We start from the raw sequence: 21004 nt of genomic DNA, 5'->3' as shown, positions 1-21004 counted from the left end.
ACTGATTCAGGGTGAGAATTTTTCTTTTTAAGAGAGTGTTTAGTCTTTCATGAAGACAGTGAAGCAATAGACCTGGCATGACATGGGGAACAAGAAATTAATAGGAGAAGCTGTATTACAAATCAATGCATTCATAAAGCCTTATCTTTTTTTGCCTTTTTACACTTAACCAACTTTGAATCACATTTTCATCTGGGGCCCACCTCAATTTCCGAATGAGTCACATTCTCCTTGGAGACTGCTTCCCAGACTTCTGGCAGAGCCATATTTGGTCTACTCTTAAGAAAGATTAGAAATATCGTCAAAACCAGTCTGACCAAAAACACTTAGTGGTGATACAGCTCACACCAGCTAACTTTTTGCCAAAGCAGCTTAAGCCAGGTGCCAGAACAGAATGAGTATTAGCAAAAGGTATTTTTCTTGGAATAGCGTCTGGTCTACCATAAACCAAAGCAGTTATGCTGAGGAAACCGAAATGTGCGACATAGCCTGTGGAGAGTTAATACCTCTGTGAAAGCTATCATGCTGGCGAACTGGATGTTCTCAGCAGGCCCTCTCATCTCACAGCAAGGCTGTAGGGTGAAACCTGCGCATGATACAACAGCACCAACAACGGACCCCTCTCCCTCCCGGTCCCGGTGTCCTCATCTGCTCGTGTAATCCTCTAGACCCTCTCCGTCCTCTCCAAAGCAGGAAAAAACTTCCATCTGGTGCAAAGACAACTTAACAGACAGGGGAATCCAGCTCTCAGAGTGGAAAGCTTCCTGGTAGGACTCTCACTTTTCAAATTCATCCTAAAATCTTTTCCAACAGTATTTCAGACTTTCATTAATGACTGGAGTGTACCTCTGAATACCAAAGCACTTTGGCAACGTATTTTTGAAGCTCTGCGTGGCACTGGCCATCACTATGTAGCACTTATAATAGCCATCAAATGCTAGTCTCACTTTGTCCCTTGACTCGCTTTCTACTTAAGAATTTTTCTCCCTGGCACTCTCTTTGCATGGAAACGGTGCCTCAAGCCATTTTGTCCTCTTACCATCCAGACTCCTGCTAAAAGTTGATATCTGGCAAGCCTGCTTCACTAAAGCCCAGAATGTCTCATGACAGCCTATAGGTGTCCATTGGATATATGTGAACTCGAACATCGTAATGTGAGAACCAGTTACCAGCTGCGATGGTCATTGTTTTCTTTTTTGAGATGAATCATCACACCAGTCTGTCTTCACCTGTATGTCTCCTGTACCTCTATTTTTGCCACTCATCTATTTTTCAGACTACAGTAATCCAGCTGACGATGAAACATTGATTTCTATGTTATGGTGTTCTAGTGCATGCACACGCACCCGTGAACAAAAATTAGTCATTTGCTTGTGTTGTTTCCTCCAGACCTATTCTTTGGTTAGCTAGTATTCGGCTTATTGACCAGTATAGATCACTGGTGAATGCTGAACAACTATAGCAATGTGCTTTCTATAGAATTTGAAGCTCTTCCCCTTTAGTGCCTCTCCTGCTGTGTACTTTCAACCCTTGAGAAGAAAGTCCTATGGAGGCACAACAGGAAAGAGCATGTGCTCCTAGGAAAATAAGAGTCCTCAGTCTATCAGAACATATTACGGGTTTATTGAATCATCAATCAAGTCTCCATCAAACCTGCTTGTCTTTGGGCCTGATCCTGCATGTATAGAAATGAATCGGTGCTTTCTTAGTACTCAGCTGAGGAAAGAAAAAGCCCATTGTAGTCTAAAGAGAGCCTGAGATTGGAGCTCATTATGCGCCGCTCGTCACCGCATAAGGGAGTCTTGTTCCTTCTGACAATCAGATTGTAGCCCAAGTTGTAAAGCTGCTATAATGTATTTTCATACGCAATCTCCTGTATTTGTGTAGTTTATAGCAAAGACTATCAACATAACTAATGTTAGCTTACGGGATGCCAGAATGAAAGCAACTATTGAGCTCTCAAACCATCAAAGGAAATACAGACCCCCTTCCTCCGAAGCTTTGATTTATATGATCCTGAATTAACTTACACAGTAATAATATTCTATTCTTTCTTCAGGGCCTCAGACCTTCAAATGGGGCTTGGACTTGATATTTAGTGAGTTTGTGTTACCATGACAATCTTTTAAGTCAGCCATGAGCTTGATTTTCCAGGAACAGATTGCACAACTTTTGCACTTCTCTTTGCTCACCTCCTCAGCACTTTCTTGAGCTTTCCAGCTCTCTGAATTTTAGTCTCAGCACTGAAGAGCAACAACCAAAGTCAATTGAGCTCCACCTCTTATCCAAATAGTTGTAAGCTTTAATTATACACATTTTTAAAACAGCTAGCAAACTGATTTAAAAGTGGTTGCATCTTTCTTCCTACCCAGGCAGGTCTGGTTTTAAGAAAAGCCAGCACTGAAATTAATTAGTCCAAGACCAAAAACTTTCTATATTTGGTCATTGTTACATCTTCCCCTGCCCTGCTCTGGCAGACTGAAGGATCAGTGAGTTTTGATTCACTGTCTGAGGGATTACTGAGGCTGAAATGAACATTTTACAGCAACAGATGCTGAAATGGCATACTACCAAAGATGTAAAGCTCAATTAAAAGGTAAAATCCTTTTAATTCAGCCTTGTCCTTTCTGGGAAGCATCCAGTCCTGAACAGCTTTTATCTCCTTCAACTTTTGATCCTAATGTGAAAACAGTGACCAAACACAGAGACAGGCAAAAACAAAGAGCCTGGTTTTCCACACTCTAGGATCAGTTTAATTTTTCTTCTAGATAGCATATTGGCATCCGAGCTCTATTTTGAGTGTTGCTATTTTGGACAACCATAAAGCGCGCTGCATATTTTCTGGATGTATTTTTGGAGTACAGGAAATTGAAACTTGATTCTATGTAGACCATCACTATAAACATTTCTACTGCATAAAAACATCTTTATTCTAAGAAACTCAAAGTAGTTACAGCAAATATCAACAAGCCGGCATCTGTCTTTAAGGGTGGGAAGGAAAAGTGCATGTAGACCGACTTGCCTAAGATCAGTCAGATTTGTGAACTACAGCATCTCAAAGAAATTATCCATTTGACTTGGATCAGGCAGACGGACACACTTCTCTCCAATCAACCAGAGCACACTAGACAGAATTTGTGTTGCCTTTTGTCTTTTCCAACAGCTACAAGAGGTTTTTATTCTAGCAGAAAGCCTGCTTATATAAATAAATAACCCATCATAATTTTTAAAACTAATTCCATTTGGCAGAATCGGTTCATGCCAGATCGATACTTTACATTAATCTAATACAACCGCTCAGTGACAGACCTGAAAAGAGAACCAGAGTTTGTCATAACAATTGTTTGGACAGGCCATGGACATATTTTGTTGCTTATTTTATATGTGTGTTACAACTCTCCCTTTGCACTGTCAAAAAAAAAAAAAAAGGCATTCCTAAATAAGACCAGAAGCCATTAAAAAAAAAAAAGAAAAAGCATTAAACGGTGCTGGGTAGTCATGTTTACAGATTACATGAATGGGAATCAATACTGTTCTTGAAAACAATGTTTAAAGTAATAAGAACAGCTGAATCAGGCAAAAAGGGTGGGAGCTGTGGGTGAAGCTTTCAGAGGTGGTCAAAGTCAGCCGAATCCTCCTTACACTGAAATCACAAGTACGGTTCTCACTGTGGAAAAGTGAGACCAGCTCTGAATGCACTAGACAAATATCCAAGTATTGACACTGGAGAGATTTCTTAGACGTGCAGAAGATATGACCTCCCCTGCCACAAGCTTGTAGTTGAAAAAAAACCACCAAAGCAGTCAAGGGAAGAGGATAAATATATGACATTCTTCTTAGCCAGTTTTAGGGCAGAGATGTGACATGATTTCCCAGCCATTTAATCTGTCTTTCCTTTGAGGAAGCAAACTCTCAAGGACACAGCCTAATGCGATGCAGCCCTGACACCCCACCGCCACTGAAATGTTAGTATTAATGCTCCTGATATTGGACCCGTGGTTCATTTTGGGAAAAAAAAAAACAACTGTCATTTAGCAACAGTCGCTTTAGTCTGTGTGCCTGCAGGACAGCCACAGCGTGGCACGTATACAGCTGCTTTGAGACCTTACTACAATGCCAATCTTCAGGATATATTTTGTGAAACAAATGTGTTCTCTCCACAGAAACAGAAAAAATAATAAACCGCGAAAAACCATGTATTTCCCTGTTCTCTGCTTAAGGTTGCTTTGTTGGGTTGAATATCCCTGTGTTTTCAGCTAGAACACAGCGTCTTTTCATGATGAGAAATTGCAGGAAACACTAACTATACAGAGACACTTTTTTTTCTTAAAAAGCATCTTGATTAAAAATTACAGTCCATTACCTGGTGTGCGCAATGCACATTAAAGCCACTTGCAATGAACTGGTTTCCTAATTGCCAACATACTTTACTGTATCCAGAATACCTTACTATACCCCCAAAATTATTTTGTTCAGTTATGCCTATAGCCAAGTTTGCCACATATTTTGGATTATACGTGTATTGATGCATAATATTTTTTTGGCATTTAGTCTGCAAATTTGCCGACTGTATGGTCGTACGCTGACATCCTGGGTGCTGCTAGACTGTATGATACAGACAGAGAGATGCAGAATGGACTGTATCTCTCTAACTGGATCAAAACAGAGAGGCAAGATGATCATAAAGCTACTTCAAAGAAATTTACGTGCTATATTTAGACGCTGCCATGATGATAGTTCTTCAACTCTGTATTTGCTCTGGGTGAGCAACTGGGAACGTAAAGCTGGGCATTATAATGTGGCAATGTTACCAAGCGGGTCACCTGCAAATCTCAGAAAGCTTTATGGAGCTGGATAAAGGTTATCACTTGTTCGTGGATGAGGTGGAGTCTAGTGACTTCTCTAAAGAGTAGTCTAGAGACTTGCTCCAGGTCTCAGAGGCAGTGCAAGATGTAGGAACAGGCCTTATATCTTTTAATCTTCTGGCCGGAGTTTTCCCCCTGTGGCCCAGTTGTGTTGGTGTAGGAGCAGCGGGGACACTGCACATTTCCAGTTGCTCACCCAGCGCAGATGCAGAACAAGGGAACCGTATCATCTTACCAGCCTCTAAACATAGCACTTCATCGAAGTGGCTTCAGGACCACCTTTCCTCTGATGTGAGACAGTCGGGACAGAAATGCTGCCAACAGGGATATAAATTTTCCGTTAAGTCCGATCATTAACCTTCATGATAGGGAAGTTACTCCCTTGCTTCCAAGCACTTAAAAAGTAGTGTGTGTGCTGACTTCTGGAGTACTTAATTATTCTCCTCTCTCCTAGGACCCCAAAATATCTGTAAACTGTAAATCAGGTTTCTTTTAATTAAATTCCTTTTTGTTGTTGTTCTTTTTCACTGAATTCTTCGGTTTTTAAAAATAATGAACCACAGTATTGCACATTTCAGTCTTCCTGTAAAGCCTCCTTTCTTAAAGAATTGTCATCAGGAGGATTGAATATATAATTATTAATTGAACATATATTGTATTTTCTATCCCAGGTCCTTAAAGTGTTTGAAAAACATTAATCAAAGGAAGCCCCTCAGCATGAAGTCCACATTTAAATCATTTTAAAAATCATAATCCACAATATTACATCTGCTCCCAAGTTCCAGTGTTGATGTTTGTGATTTTACAGCCACACTTTCCTATTTCTTTTAAAAATATTTTTCTCTCCCCTGCGGCTGTGTGGAAGGCTCAGGCAAAACAGGGGAAATAAGACTATTTATCCAGGGAAAACAGTGAAACACACACACAACTTAAATGGCCTGATTCTTTCCCTTCCTTACTTTGGTGTAATACCGTTTTATTTCTATGTGTGATAAAGTTAGCATTTTCACTAACCTCAGTGAAGGAAAAGAGAAACGTCAATCTGCTGTGGATTACAGCAGATTCAGACCCACCGGGGTATCAGTTGCAGATACTCTTTTTTCCTTCTCTCCCTCCACGCTCCTCCTCCACTCCCTGCACTATTTCACTTAATCATCTGAACTGCTGTTTGTAAGAACAGTTCTGGAAGCTGAAATAGTTCACAAAGATGTTGGAATTTTTTTTATTTTTTTTTGGTAGGTCTATACTATCATCTGGATGGTTTAGAATATCTGATTCCCTGGTGCGCAGACATGACCCATTTCTACTAAGAACAAGTTTGACGTTTTCTCATGGTTATCCACTGCCTGCCGGTACATATTCATGAGTAAAAATAACTCCTTGCAAGCCCCTGGGCATTAAGGAATATATAGGTTCCGAAATGGATATATATGACTATATATTGGTAGCTCCAGCTCAGCTACCCAACAGCTGCCCATTCCTCTGCTTAAAATTTATCCGTTTTGCCAGAAATATCATCCTAAAGGTGTGATATCTCTCTGAAAAAAAATAGTAAGATACTCTGATGACTGTTCTTAAATATTGGAGAAATTGTGAGCTTTCCGCACTGAGCAGGGTAACATGAGAAGCAGAATGAGAAAGCAGAATTCGGATTGCATCCACATCCAAACCCATGGTACTGTTTAGCCTATGTTTAAACAAGGGGAAAGTTAAAAGTTTGTTGCAGAACTTAACTACCATATAAAGGTGGATTTTCTTGAAGGTTTAAATGAAGGAAATACCATTATTATAATTTCCCAGAGCTTTTACATTTTGTTTTTTATTTTCTAACTAAAAGCCTGATTCCTTGAGTCAAGTTATTTGGTAAGAAAATTCACTTTCATTCCTTTTAATGGAGTAAATATCTGGGTAGCTACTGATGTGTTTGTAGAAAAAATCCTGAAATCATAGTGCAAGATAAAAATTGCACGCCTTTTTAATGGGGCAAATTAAAAAATAATACAGTTCTTTAAGCTTTTCTTCTCACTGCTTAGCTCTAGCCCGAGTTGTATTTCTGCCACTCTGTCACAGACTTCTTCTGTGGCACAGCCAGTTCTCTTAATTTACGTAGGTCTTTAATTTTCCTAACATACGAAAAGGAAGCAGCATTTATCATGTATATAAAGCCAGAAGTTCAAAAGTGCTAAAGCAACTAGTAGGAAAGGGATCGTAAAAGCTCAGATCAGCCAAACCAGCTTCTCATGAGCCAGTGGACAGGGTCTGGGGCTTAAAAGATGGACAGTTATTGTATTACCTACTTTGCGTCCCCAACAAAAATCCAAGAACACCTAAAGGATCACAGAATCACAGAATGGCAGGGGTTGGAAGGGACCTCTGGAGATCACCTAGTCCAACCCCCTGCCAGAGCAGGGTCACCTAGAGCAGGTTACACAGGAACGCGTCCAGGCGGGTTTTGAATGTCTCCAAAGACGGAGACTCCACCACCTCTCTGGGCAGCCTGTTCCAGTGCTCTGCCACCCTCATAGTAAAGAAGTTCCTCCTCATGTTGAGGTGGAACTTCCTATGTTCAAGTTTGTGCCTGTTACCTCTTGTCATGTCAATTGGTCAGCTCAATTTAACCTAGTAAATATAAAGAAGAGGGGGCGGTTGCATATGGGTCTGCTGTGCTCTTGAGCTATATTGACCCCTGTCTCCGTGTGGCCACAGTACCACCATGGCATCTTGTCCTTCTAAGGAGGATTCTGTCTTAAGGGCCTCAGCGTGTAGCACCACGTAAGGCTGGTGACCGGGTGATAAAGCCATGGACAGCCTCAGAATATCTATGGTAAGGAAAGATGTTATTGGTGTGCAGGCCATGCTTGGTGCTTGCCTACAAAAAGTCACCAGCTTTTCTCTGTACTTGCTCTAGGTTCCCACAGGTGAGAACAAACACCAAGTTTTCATTTCAGTAGCCTGCTCTGTAGCAAGTCTGTGGCTTCATGTGAAAATAAACATAGCAGAAGACATACAAAACCTGCATTGTACACTTTATCTGGTAAGCAATGACTTTGGCTCATTAATGCTGCCTGGGCATGGCTGTTGAACTACCCTGAAAAAAATACCTCTGATATTTCTTGCAACATCCGTAGTAATCGCTTTCCTTGAGTAAACGAAGTAAGTACATTGAAAAGTTACAAACCTCATCCAGTAACACAATGAGCACATACGAGATTGTAAACAGCTGATTTCCAGAAAGGGGCTGATTCTGGTATTAAATATGCAGGTGAAGGTTATTTTCCAGTAATTAAAAATTATGTTCAGTACTAAAGAAAAATGGAATTGTGGGAAAAGGAAGAAAGATGGTGGACTGGAAGGCAGGAGCTGAGTGATAACCCTGGGCTAAGACACAGTGAATCCCTGAAATGGGTTAGCGAACACAGAAAAAAATTATAATGGCATTAAAAATTCCAATTTTTTTATTTTGAATGGCTCCTGCTACCCAGAAATAAACTTCATGCTCATATAAGTATGAATAAACTATCCTCTCCTGTGGTTTACTGGAGATACCTACCAACAGGATTGTAAAAACCCTGTTGGGTCAGCCAAGACATTGATGCTCCAGTCACCAAGACCTTCAGGGGGACCGCCCATGCCCAGGAGACACCCCTGTCAGCCTGAAAACATTTCAGTTGGGCTGATGGGAGGCTGCGACCTCCCGGAGGGATGCTCCGTGTGCCAGGTGAGCTTACCTTTGACACAGGCCTGAACCTGCCCGTACCACTCCCCGCAGCTGTCGCAGAGCAGCGTGAAGGCCGTCTCCTTGTTGCCCATGATGTACCCCTGGGCGCAAACGTACAGCAGCTCGTCCCCCATTTCAAAGCCAGTGTGGCCGTGCAGGATGGTGTGGGGGAAGGACGGCGGGTCCCCGCAGGGCTTGTCTGAAAGGAAAAAAGGCATGAGATTGTAGAGACTTTGCAACAGTCTTTAAAAGCAGTGCTAACAGCGGTGCTAAAAGAGTTAACCCAAGGGCAAACTTACACATGTCCACAGAACTCATGTGCCTCATCTGATTCACACCCTTATCCTCTCTCATAACTATTTTCAGCCTGTAATTGGGAAGGTATATATTGGGCTATCGCTGTGATGTGATAACTGTGATATTGTCGATGTGTCACAGCGATGCCTCTAAAGGGGCTTTGTTTCCAACAAGTCAGCCCAGGATGGGGGTTAGAATTGGATGATCTTTAAGGTCCCTTCTAACCTGAACCATTCTATGATTCTATGATTCTATGTCAAACTACAGCTGTCTTCTCCGCCTGCTTTTATAAAGCCCTGGGTAGGTTGGGACTGAAAAGCAAAAGCTTCGATACAGTCATTCTGAACTGCAGAAAAGCTTGTGAAATTGTTTAATGTCACTTTAATGTCTACTACACTGTAGCAAGCAGGCAGAGGCCGAGCAATGACCCAATCCACGTTCACAGAAAGAAAAGGTCCAGGTGGACACCAGTCCTTTTTGAGACTGTATCTAATCTTCTAGTCTTTCTCAAAATCCAAAGTTTCTTCCCAGATACTCGAATTTCCCCTATTTTAGGTTAGAGGCACCCTAAAATAAATAGTAACTTGTGCTCTTCAACTTAACAACACCCAGGGGTAACATAGCTCTGCTCTCTGTGAGAATCTGAAGAGCTAAATTTATCAGGATATAAAATCGAATAAGTTGTTTGATAATATTCCTGCTGACAGCACTAAAAGCCAGGAAGCAAAAATTCCTATAAACAATAACAAAACTGACTTGAGTTTTTCGCTGCATGAAAGAAGTACAGAGAGGAGGCAGAGAGACAGCCGCTAATACCAGTGTAAACTGAATTTTAACTCTCTTTTTCAGGCTTGAAGAATCTTGGCTATTGTTAACAAGATGGGTCAAGATCTTTTAGACCACTTCCAGACATTGCGGTTTCTCTTCTCTCAAAAGTCTTCCTCTCTCACAAGTGCTCTTCAAGAGGGGTTTGCCATGTCACCTTTTCCTCCAGAGTTTTTACAGTGCCTTTTGGAATGGACATCTCTTGGTTACAGAAAAAACAAAACAAACAAACAAAAAGCCTATAATGCAAGAACATGACATTAACGAGAAACCCAATGGACAAAGTGTGCAGTGTTGGTACAAATAAACACTTCTATATTCTTTTTCAAATCTGGGATTTTTTCCAATGGTTCTAGAGCCCTTATTGATTGTGGAAGAAAAAAACAATTGTTCCAGTTGCCAAAGTAACTGAAGATTCAAAACCTGCTCTTGTCCTGATACAGAACAACCAAAAATTAAAAGGCTAAATAGGTAACAGCTCAGGAGTTCTGGTAATTATGTGGCATAAGGGAAACTCAGGTCTAGGTTTGTGTTCTAGCAATGATCTCTCCTGTTGAAACAGTTTGCCTTTGTACAAAAACCTAACTACTTAGCTGGCTAAGCAAAGATTACGTCCCTTGGAAGCTGAAAAAGTGACCTCCAAGACTATGCTCCTAAACATGCAGAAGGAGAAACATCTTCAGGGAGCATCCCTGCTACTTTGCTAGAGTCTACTTTTAGGACAGCATCAGCACAAGATCTTATAAACAACGTTGTCATTGACACCAATTCACATCCAGCGTTTTCAATGGGCAAAATTTTTGCCAGAAAAGCTTTTTTCAATCTACTTTCCTGCATTTGCCCAGGGGGCATCCTGCAAGATCCTTGTGAGTCCCAGCTGCAGCTTTTCCCATCATCTACCCACTTCTGACCCAGGCATAGGTAAATACATGTTTACTTAGGAATACGATGTATTTATGTTCCCAGTTGTTTACCTCTTGGTGACATGAACATCCCACGATAAACATCCACAGTCTGTGAAAGTCCTTTTGGATCAGGCTTTTAGAAATTGTCTGATAGACCTGGCTAACCACTTCTCAACTGGGTACGCTGAAAAACATCTGCCACTAATTTAAGGGACATGCTACTGAAGGCAAAGCTTTGAAGTCTATTCTCCATACTGTACACATACATATATACTGTCTAACACCTTCAGAAGTTAGTGGGAGCTATGCACACACACTCTGACAGAAAAAACAAGCTCTTGAGGCTACACAAAGCTCAGTTTATGTACAGTCTTATGGAGGTTTGGCATCCGAGGAAGTGAGGAGCAGTTAGCAGCTAATGCCTTTCCTGTGAACTGGTCGGATGAATAGAGATTGATGTGGATGAAAGGAATAAAAAAATATTTTATTGCTTCATAGGAAGGCTACAGACCCTTGCATTTCATGTACTTTATTTATGTAGCTACTTCCATCAGCACAAACGGGAGCTGTGTATCTACTCTGAGGGCAGTATTGATCCCAAGGCTGTATGGGACAATTATATGTTAGAGGGTATTCTTATCTACAAAGCCTTGCTTCTTAATCCTGTGGCCAGAGAAAGTAGAAAAGTAACACTTACATTTGTTAAATATGGCAAACAGATTCAAAAAGCACATTATAACCTTCCAGGAAAGAAAAAAGCTGAAGGGAGCTTTAGTGTAAAATTTAGCAGCAGACGTGGTAACAGAGAACTGTGAGATCCTGAAAGAGAGATCTGGCTGATGTGTGGATAGAAAGAAAAGCAGAGATTTTAAAGATGTCCATGGATGAACACTGTATAGGGAACTTTTGTCTCTCATATGAGACTTTGTAACGTCATGTCTTTGCTGCAGAGGATATTGAGTGACAGCATGGACAAGCGTGAGCGAAAGCTGATACCCTGCAAAGACATACTCAAGTTCCTACATCCATTTTGCTGCTGTCCCCTCCTGTGTAAGATGTACAGGAATTTTCCAGGTTGCAGCATCTTACGGCTCCTCGTCCTGCTGCACTCTCAGTTGCTATGGCAATTCCTGCTCAGCCCTTTGCCAAACCTGTTCTTTCTGGTAGACGTACAGAAGTGCCACTGGCACAGCAGCTCATCAAACTGAGCCACTTCTGGGGACAGGCTTCAGGTTTCTGTCTGCAGCCTTTGGACCAGGAGCTGGCAAAGCATGGGCTTGTTTGGAACAACAGCTTGTGCTCAGTGCTGGCATTCAGGCCATTTTCTCGCTGGAAGAGAGAAGGCAGATTTGGGCCACAAAGCGTGACAGAGGGTGTGTTGGCAGCAGTTCATCATGTAGAGGAACAGCAGTGCTCTTTGTTAAGGTGACCACAGGGGTTGCCTGGAGTGGTGATGCTGGTAGATGAGGACTGGGCTGCTCCATTGCTGAACTCTCCATCTGGACTACTGCTTTCCCCCTCACCTATCCTCCCATAAACCAGCATATTTTCTTGCTAAAAAATGAGCCCCATACATGCTTCCCAGTAGAACTGCTGGATACTTGGGCCCCATCCAGCAGATCCCATGCTCTGCGTGCTGGTGTGAGGGATCACATCTCAAACCTGGAAACTCGGAATCTGGTTCTGGACATCGTGGCCCTTCCTGAGTTTGCCACATATCGACAGTGAGGTCAAACACTTAACAGGGCTCCACACATTGATAGCTGACCTCCAGCAAGCAAGGATGGATTGGGTTACACTGCAAGACAGCACAGAACAGATATAATGTGATGTTGAAGTACAGAGAAGATCCTCATGTCAGCGGTAATTTGGCACAGACTGTCTCCTGGAGTGAAAATCACCACCGCAGTCAATAAAGAAGTCAATATACATGTGTAGAAATCAGCATAGAGCCAACATCTGACAACTGAATGGGAATAAGCAGCACAGCAAAGATACAAGTGTTGAGTATAGATACGTTAGGGCTAGTAGCGACTCTGGTTACAGACCTCTTAGAGACTCAGTAATTATTTTTTACAAGGGACTGAAGACGCCTCTTGTTAATTGAGCTAGCACATTCAGTCATGATTGGCTTTTAGGAACTATGGCCCCTCTGAAGAGTAACTTCAACTCCAAACCATGTGTGGAAAGGAGTTTGTGACAGGTGATTTCTGGCAGAGAGTTGACACAAGTCACTTTAAGAACACAGCACCCCTTCTTCCCAATTCAGATTCCTCCAGAAGCATCTTCTTGATTTAAACTACAAGCATCTCATCAGTTTGCGAAGACTTTTTTGAGACGCCTTCATAAAATACTGTCTACAGAACGGACAGACTAAGATCAATGCAAAAAAAAAATCAACTCAAAAAAGATGCAGACTTCAGCTTCCACACCACCTGGCAGAACTGGGAATCTACTGAAATCTGATTATCTACAATTACTACTTTAACTGTGTACCATGCTCTAAAAGCTGACATGAAACATCCTCTTTGACGTAAAACATCCCCTGCTACAACCACCCAATTCAGTGGAGTTTTTCCAGAGAGACCACTGGAATTTATAGGATGTCATCTCATCGTTAAGAAATTGGAAAACGCAACCCTTAATGCTCAGCCCTCAGTGAAAGATGAGTGTGGATGTTTGTTTTTCTTCTTGATTGCTGAGACACTAAAGTATACGGAATTTTTCTTTTTGGATAAAAATACTGAGTATAAATACAGTACAAAGAACCAAAACTCAATCATAGCCAATGTAAGTGCTGCTTGTAAGCTACCAATGTTAGGATGCCAATACCTTTTCCATCAGATAGGGCTTGTAAGAATTTATTAGTTTAAATGACACCACCAGGTAGCTGGAAATTCACCGTCAGTTATATGCAAAGCTCTGGAAAAGAAAGCTGTAGCAATGAAAAAAATGAAAAGCTTACAGCAAAGCATGACAAATACAAAAAAAACGGTTCAAATACTACATAAAGCAAATTGCAGTTTGATTGCTCTTGTAACGTGCATTTAATATATTTGCTGTAAAGAACACACAATTTTCTTTTTTTCTTACTGCTGAAAACCGATATATGTACATAAGCCATCAAGCTCTGATGGGTATCTGGAGCCAGCAGTCATGTTTAACAAAGTTTGATTTGCATTTACGCTGTACGCTACTACAAGTTGCTGCCTGTTTAGTTTTTCTATGGTGGCAGCAAATCAAAGCCTTATGGAATAGAGATCTTACTTGTTGCCTGTAAATATCAATGGGTCACCAAAAGAAAGAACCAGTAAAACTCGAGAGCTATTAACAAAGAGATCTTTCCTTTGTTGCATTTTAAAAAAATACAAGAAAGGGAACCGGGAGGATTATATACATACGAAATTGAACGGTATGCGGTCCTACAAAAGAATAAGACTGGTAGGAAAAATTACAGCTTTCTGTTTTTCTTGCCTTATCTCTTTTATACTTTGAGGCAATTCCTTATGAGCTTTGGTAGTGAATAAATACTCACTCTGCGGGCCAGATCTGACTTAGTGGGGTACTCCAGTGGTATTTTCAGAAGAGACAGAATCTAATAAATTTTTAGGAAATTTTTGGCACTCAAGGCTAAGAGAGAAACTGTCTGATCTCAGTAGATCCTGAGCTGGTACGGAGTTGTCTTCCTGACTCTAATGGCTGCATAAAACATTTGTTTACAAGGAACTGAGAAGACACATTTCTCTGTACTGCAAAAACTGCAGCTACTCTCACAGCATTTATAAAACATTACAGCTACATCTTTCCCAGTTACACATAACTCTTAGTACCAATTCCCTCTAAAACATAACTCTTAGTATCAAAGATTGCTGTGATTCCTCTGTGTGTACAGAACAAAATCCATTTCAGAAGCATAAAAGAGAAAGAGAAAGAAAAAAAAAAAAAGGTATCTCTCCCTTCAGGATTTTGATTTGTAAAAGCCTGATCCCGTAAGCACACCCAGAGCTCTCGCTAGCATCTGGCCGCTGCCCTGGCTGTCGAGGCACGCTGAGGTGTATGCTTAAGGAACTCGACTGAGCTCATTCATGTGCTAAATGTTAATTGAATGAAGGTTAATTATAAATCAAGGCCTAAGAAGGGAATTTTTTGATGGTTTGTACTAGAAGTTTCATGGTGGTTCGAGATGCCCCTAGCAACAACCCTAAGAAATGAAAATAGAGTTGTGAAGAGTTACTACCGCCAACTTAGTTTTGGAAGACGGCTGATGTGACTGTTCCCTCTGTCCATCCTCAGCCTTCCAGCCTGGCTGAGCCTTTGGCTGATTTTAGCCAAGTGTGGCAAAGAGGGAAAGCTGCTGCTGAGTGCCTGCTCATTTTGGTAAGACAAGTTTAAAAGAGGAAAGAGACAAAGCCAGGCATCTTTTCCATTGGGATGGGCATAGGTAGGACTCTGATTTTACTCATTCCCACAAGTGGTGCTGGCCAGCCGATCCGTATTCCATACAGGTGGAAAAAAACCAGCATATTCATACCTCTAAGGCAGCCACAGCACATGTGGCCCCTGCCCAACCAGCCGTGCCCAGACTCAGCAAGGAGCTGACAGTGCCCTGAAAGTGGGGAGATGATGGGTAGAGGGTGAGGTTAAGAAAAAATGGAGAAAGAACCAGATGAATTTCGTATGGGACTGCAGATTATTGGTTGCGCAGACATGGAAGAAATGAAAAAGCTTGCGGTTATTGTGTGTGGGGACACTGGCCTCTGTGTAAGAAACCTGGGATTTATCACTTTTGGCAGGGCAATAGAACTTGCTTTTTGTACTTTATTTCAATATACAGGTCTTAATACTAATATATTACTGTATTATAATTGAAATTGTATCAATTAAAGGCAATGTCCACTTTTCTGAAAGAAAAAAAAATACTCGGGAGGTTTCAACTAAGAAACAATTCATTAATCGTATCTTAGACGTGCAGTTATTAGCCATGTGTACAAAACAGCAGGACAGACATGCTGTGCCTGAGGCTGTGGTGCGGGGTTTGCTGTTATTGCTTCCTACTGGATATTTATGTCCCAAAAATGGAAGTGGCATCCCTGAGGTGTAGGATGTTCTCTCGTCAGTCATCTGCTTTGGGCTGGCTTGTGTGTCGCTTGTGTGTTACGCTTGTATGTTAAAGCTATTTCCTTTCTAGGCTTTTCTTTTCATGCCAACTACAGACTCATCTCCTTGCCACACAACCTCGCTCAAGCCTTTCTATTCAAGCATCGACTCCGCACCCAAATTTTTTTAGATATTCGAAAAAGAGGGGACCTCATTGTCATCCAGAGATGTTTCTGTGTGTAAGTACTATTTGGTGAGTGTATTGGCACAATCATCCCGTTCCCTCATCAGGAAACACTCTGCCTTGTACAAAAATAAGTCGTTCATAAATTGCCTCTTCTTTGCAAATGATCCTAATTTTCCCACGTGTTTCAACTATGCAGTTTCTGAGTTCTAGACAGTACTCCTTTCCAACAGGCATTGTCAGCCTGTGTCCTTATCTTCGCCTTTACTGCCCCTTCACCACGCGCAGTAACCAAATGCAAAAGGCAAACACGGTTCCTTCCCCGAGATCCAGCATCTACGTGTAAGCTCAGGCGCAGCAGGTGGAGACAGACAGGGGGGCACAATGGAACAATAGTGCCCAGAGCCACAATGATTTCAGCATCCCACAGCTGTCCCACCCCACCCACCGCAAGGTTTTTCTCGAGGGGGGGGTAGGGGGGTGGGGAGATGATGACAAAAGAGAGATTTGAAGAAAGACAATGAGAGAGTTTTGCCGATGTTTACAAGGAGCTGCTCCTATATGTGAGGGGCAGCATGGAAGAAAGCACAAAGGTGCTTGTGTGACAACATTGGCAACTGGGTGACGGAGCTGGCATCGCTCACAGCAGCACGGAGCCTGGAGTTGGTACCACGAGGGTTGCTTGAGAGGATGGTCAGTCAAACGCTGCGATTTTTGAATGACTGGGTGCACAGCAAATACGCGTCACCTCCGCCACATTTCACTTCAACTATATTTTCATTCCCACTCATGCCACTGACTGTCTAGCAAAATGCCACCCCCTGTGTTGTGAACTTATTGTTTCTCAGTAAATGCCATCTGTTTGCCCCTGCTTTTCTTGGAAATGAGATGCAAAACTTCACCGCGGGCATCAACAATCTGTTTCAGGGGTTCCCAAACTTCTCTACAGAATCCTGCCTATCAGTAACAATTTACTTTTTGCCTTCAGAATCCGTCTTTGCTTTTGGGTTCTGTCATTTGGATATCAAAAAGTTTAAGCATCAACTTAAATCGGAAATAATTGAGTTTTCAGAATCATCCATGGTATATCACAGTCCCTAGCAGGCTGGTCTACACTTGTAGACCAAAACAAAGCAAAACAAAAATAAAATGGGGGCAATGAAGTTATTTGCATACAGGTGTTGTATACCAATAGATATGCAACAGCGTGGTGTTTTGCGGCTGGAAGCCAGCTTTCTTAGTTACATTCAGTTACAGTGCTATATGTGGGAGATGCTTCAGGCATCTCGGTTATATTGGTGCCAGATATATTGTTTTCCATAAAGTATGTTCTGTGAACACCAAAATGGGTTCTTCCAGATCAGTAGTGCTGTTTGAACTTGCTAAACTGCATCAAAGACAAAAGATAATGCAATTAATTTCCTGCAACCAATGTCTTTGCAGCAGTTGGCTCGTTTAGCGGGTGATTACTATAAAGATTTATTCTTTAACATTCCCTCTTTGCCTCTCAGCAGTAGAAAAATTGAAGGCAAAACTGTTAATGTTGCGAGACAGCGATGACTGTGCATTATTTCAATAGTACATCAGTGCTGACCTTCATCCTTTACACAAAAAGCATCATATTGGTCATTCACAAAGGGATCGGTTTCAATTTTAACATCAATGGCTTTCACGCTCTGCTGTTTGCTGCCCGTCTTTCTGCATATAATTGTCCTAAAATAAAGAAGAAGAAGAAAAAAATAATCAGAAATCTTCTGGAGTTGTACATGCAGGTGAAATTTGGAGATCTTTTATCACAGTAGTCAGGCTTTAGCCTCAGCTTAACTGTCTAAGAGTTGGCACACAAGGCATTAGTGTGGGAAGATCTATGAAAAAAAAAAAGTTTGCTGTAGATCAGTTCAAGGCATAGGAAGCAATAAAGAATGCTTATCTTATTATATTCTGTAATACTTCTAAACATCAGACCAAGTCCCAGAGTATTTAAGGCCACATTCTGTTCTCACATTCCAGCAATACAGATTCCCACCAATGGCACCTGGATAAAAATTAATAGAAAACTCAAGATTTGGTCTGAAAGATTCTAAATCATTAGCATTTTACAATAAAAGACCATTAAGTTTGCATGTCTAACTGCCCAAAAGCTAACACAGGCAAGACCAGAAAATTCATCTTGATTTCTTGGAAGAAAAACTGCTATCTTTTTTTTTTTAACAGTAATTCCACACCTTTGTGTAAATTCCGTTTCTTCTGGTTTGGTACTCAGCAGTACCTAATCCATCCTGTTGCCTTTCATAGGCTTGAACAAAGGTAATAAATCTGTATTTGGTTTTACAACCCCGCAGATGCTGAACATGAAGGAAGAGATTACTAATTATCTCTTCCCTCAGCTGTACTGGCTGCTTAAAACTAACAAATAGAAAACAGTTTGTTGTAGAAAACACTGGTTTTACTGTTACTCTGAAGGTTACAAAGGCTGGGAAAGTGAATTCAGCCCAAATTTTTGCAGCTGGATATTGATGGTGTGGGTTTTATTTTTCGTGGACAGCAGGTTTGCAGAAGTGTTGCAGGGTCAGCTATTCTAGTGAAAGCAAGAAAAAAACGCTTTCCACAGAGGAATCCTTCCAGTGGAGGAAATTTGTCATTTTGTATTGTGCAATGGTTGAACTAATTGTGCCATCAGTCCTGCACTCAATTTGGGGAATAAAGTAAATGTTGACTAACTGCCCATTCACTGAACGTGGAAAAGATCCAGTGGAAACCCAGTATTTGATCATGCAGTTAAGTACTACATAATAATTGATTTACACAAGTGGGCTGAATTATGATTGTACAGACAATCTTCATTCTGGCATGCGTTAGCTTTTGAGCAGTTAAATATGCAACTTTAACGTTCTCTTAAGGTAAACAAACAAAAGCAACATGAAACAAGCCATATGGCAGTGGTCACGCATACATACCAGAATGGTTCCTACCACACTTCTGCTCTGGAAAACGACATGATGTCATCCCCTACTGAAAGGTCCTTTATGATTTCATATCAAATGTGTTTATTTTGTAAGGAAAACACCCGTTGATTTTTTTTGGTGGGTCACTTGAAGGACAATATTGTCCCCACAAATTTAAAATCAAGCTCTCAGAATTTAATGCATTTAAAGTTTGAGTCCTCTAAGTAATCAGGCACCTGGGCAAAAGCGACTTGATCTGCTCAAGTGAGTTCAGATGACTGGGAGGATCAGGCCATCAATTACAAAATTCTTGTGTGTATTCACATATTGTTCCCCTCGGTCTTACAAGGCCTAAGTGAATGAACCAGTTATGCCTCCCTTCAAAAAGGGACTTACCAACCTTAATCTTTCCAACAATTACTCACTCACTTGGGCACCTGGATAAGTTATGCCTTGCAACACTGAGCAGACAGACACTGACATGTCTTTAAAACTTTGTGCCTGTTGCTTGTAATTGTGTACTTAAGACTTCAGAATCTCTTAAAAAAAAAAAAAAAAAACAACAGAAACAAACAAAAAAAACCCAAACCAAACCAGTTTTGAAGATTGTTGCCATCATAAAATTCTGGTGTCTGAAAATCAGGCTACATTCTTTTCTCTGCTCAAGCAAGGAAGAAAATTCCTGATAACTTGGAAGCCACTTTTGAAAAATCTTACCTTGAATTTTCTGATTTCTAATTCCAATTTCTAGCCAATATATTTTCCTTCTGCCCAAAGCACTGTAATGTCTTTATCATTTCTCCAGGAGGCTAAAAAGTTATCTGTGGGTGACACATCCTTGGTATATTCAGGTCATCTCCAAAAAAGAATATCTGGCTCACATGTAAGATTTTGTCCTTGAAGAGCAAGTTTTTCTTACTTTTTTTTTCAAATATTGTACAATGAATTACGAGTTTGTAGTTTATAGAATATATTGGTTAGTTAAATAATTTTAAGAGCATTTCTTAGCTGCTATCCAATGAGTCCAAATTGACAAAGGTGTATCTTGCATATAGTTTGAACATTATACGCAAAGAAAGACTTTAAATGACATTAAGATTTTAAAAATTTATTTCTCACTAAACTTTTTTCCTACATGAAGTTTAAAAATTTCTCTTCCTGTCTATTTCTTTTTTTCCTACAATAGACCAGACCCTGGTTAATCTTTTACTTAGGACTTTCATTTGGATTTTTGTCATGTTCAAATTGATTTGATTAAAACTGCGAATGTTCTAATGTAGTTCTTCTGAGACAAAAGAAGTTGTCTTGTATGCATACAAAAAATAGGAAAAAAAAAGAAAAATCCCTTTCATTTCTCCCATTCCTCCTTCTCTGCCAGTAATTTCCTACCATGAGCTCAATCCTGCAAGCTTTAAACATCTTCTGTAAGCTGTTATTATTGCTTCTGAAAGGAGCTTCAAGAGTGCCCAGCATTTCTCAGCAGTGGGTCTAATGATCAGACCTGCAACACCTTTGGCATAGAAATAGTCTCTCTGCAGTCAGTAGGACTCCAGGTGTGACTAAAAATATTCGATAACAGCCTCTTTTCTCTGAGCTCTTGAGGGCGGGTATATGTTTCCCTAAATCCTAAAATGCTAGGTTCTCATCTATAATTATAGATTAAATACATAGGTACACTTTTGTCTCAGTTCTAAAAGGTAGGTTTTGGTGCTTCTCACGTTGTTACATTTTTCATTTGAGGACTGAAAAATGGCTATCAATTCAGAATTGAACATATTTTAAAATTTCTTCAGCAGCAGTAGCACTGCCATAAGAGGCAAAAAATCATACATTTTTCCTACTCTTTCCAGCACCCCACTGAGAGGTTGTGGAAATGGGTCGCCTGGTTTGTTTCTTTACTCTTTTGAATTGTTGCACTGGGGCATGCACCATGGTTGAGAGAATGCCATAAACTTTATACTTTTTTTTAGGGATACATCCACCTACCCAGCCATTTAGAAGAATGTAGTCATGCAGGGAACTTTAATTCTGTTTATTGCTACTTTCGTGTAATAATTGAACTTAAATAGACTTGCTCATTACTCATCTTAGCATACATTGTAATCTGATGCTGAGAGCAATGTAACGCATGATTTTTGTATTTTGTATTTAAGAAATAGATGCAATTT

General features: G+C 40.8%; 1 protein-coding gene across 1 annotated transcript in view; it reads right to left on the bottom strand.

Annotated features, from left to right (window-relative positions):
- SUSD5 (sushi domain containing 5) overlaps positions 1-21004 on the bottom strand; it is a 41548-nt gene that overhangs the window by 2490 nt on the left and 18054 nt on the right. Inside the window, exons 3-4 of the mRNA XM_054192534.1 lie at positions 17486-17604; positions 8594-8782 (exon numbers count right to left, since the gene is read on the bottom strand). Of these exons, the coding sequence (XP_054048509.1) occupies positions 8594-8782; positions 17486-17604 (308 nt within the window). The remainder of the gene's footprint in view (positions 1-8593; positions 8783-17485; positions 17605-21004) is intronic.

This window comes from Rissa tridactyla, chromosome 2 (genome assembly GCF_028500815.1).
Source record: "Rissa tridactyla isolate bRisTri1 chromosome 2, bRisTri1.patW.cur.20221130, whole genome shotgun sequence".
Taxonomy (NCBI): domain Eukaryota; kingdom Metazoa; phylum Chordata; class Aves; order Charadriiformes; family Laridae; genus Rissa; species Rissa tridactyla.
The sequence above is the reverse complement of the archived record's forward strand: the minus strand, read 5'-3'. Positions and strand labels throughout refer to the sequence as shown.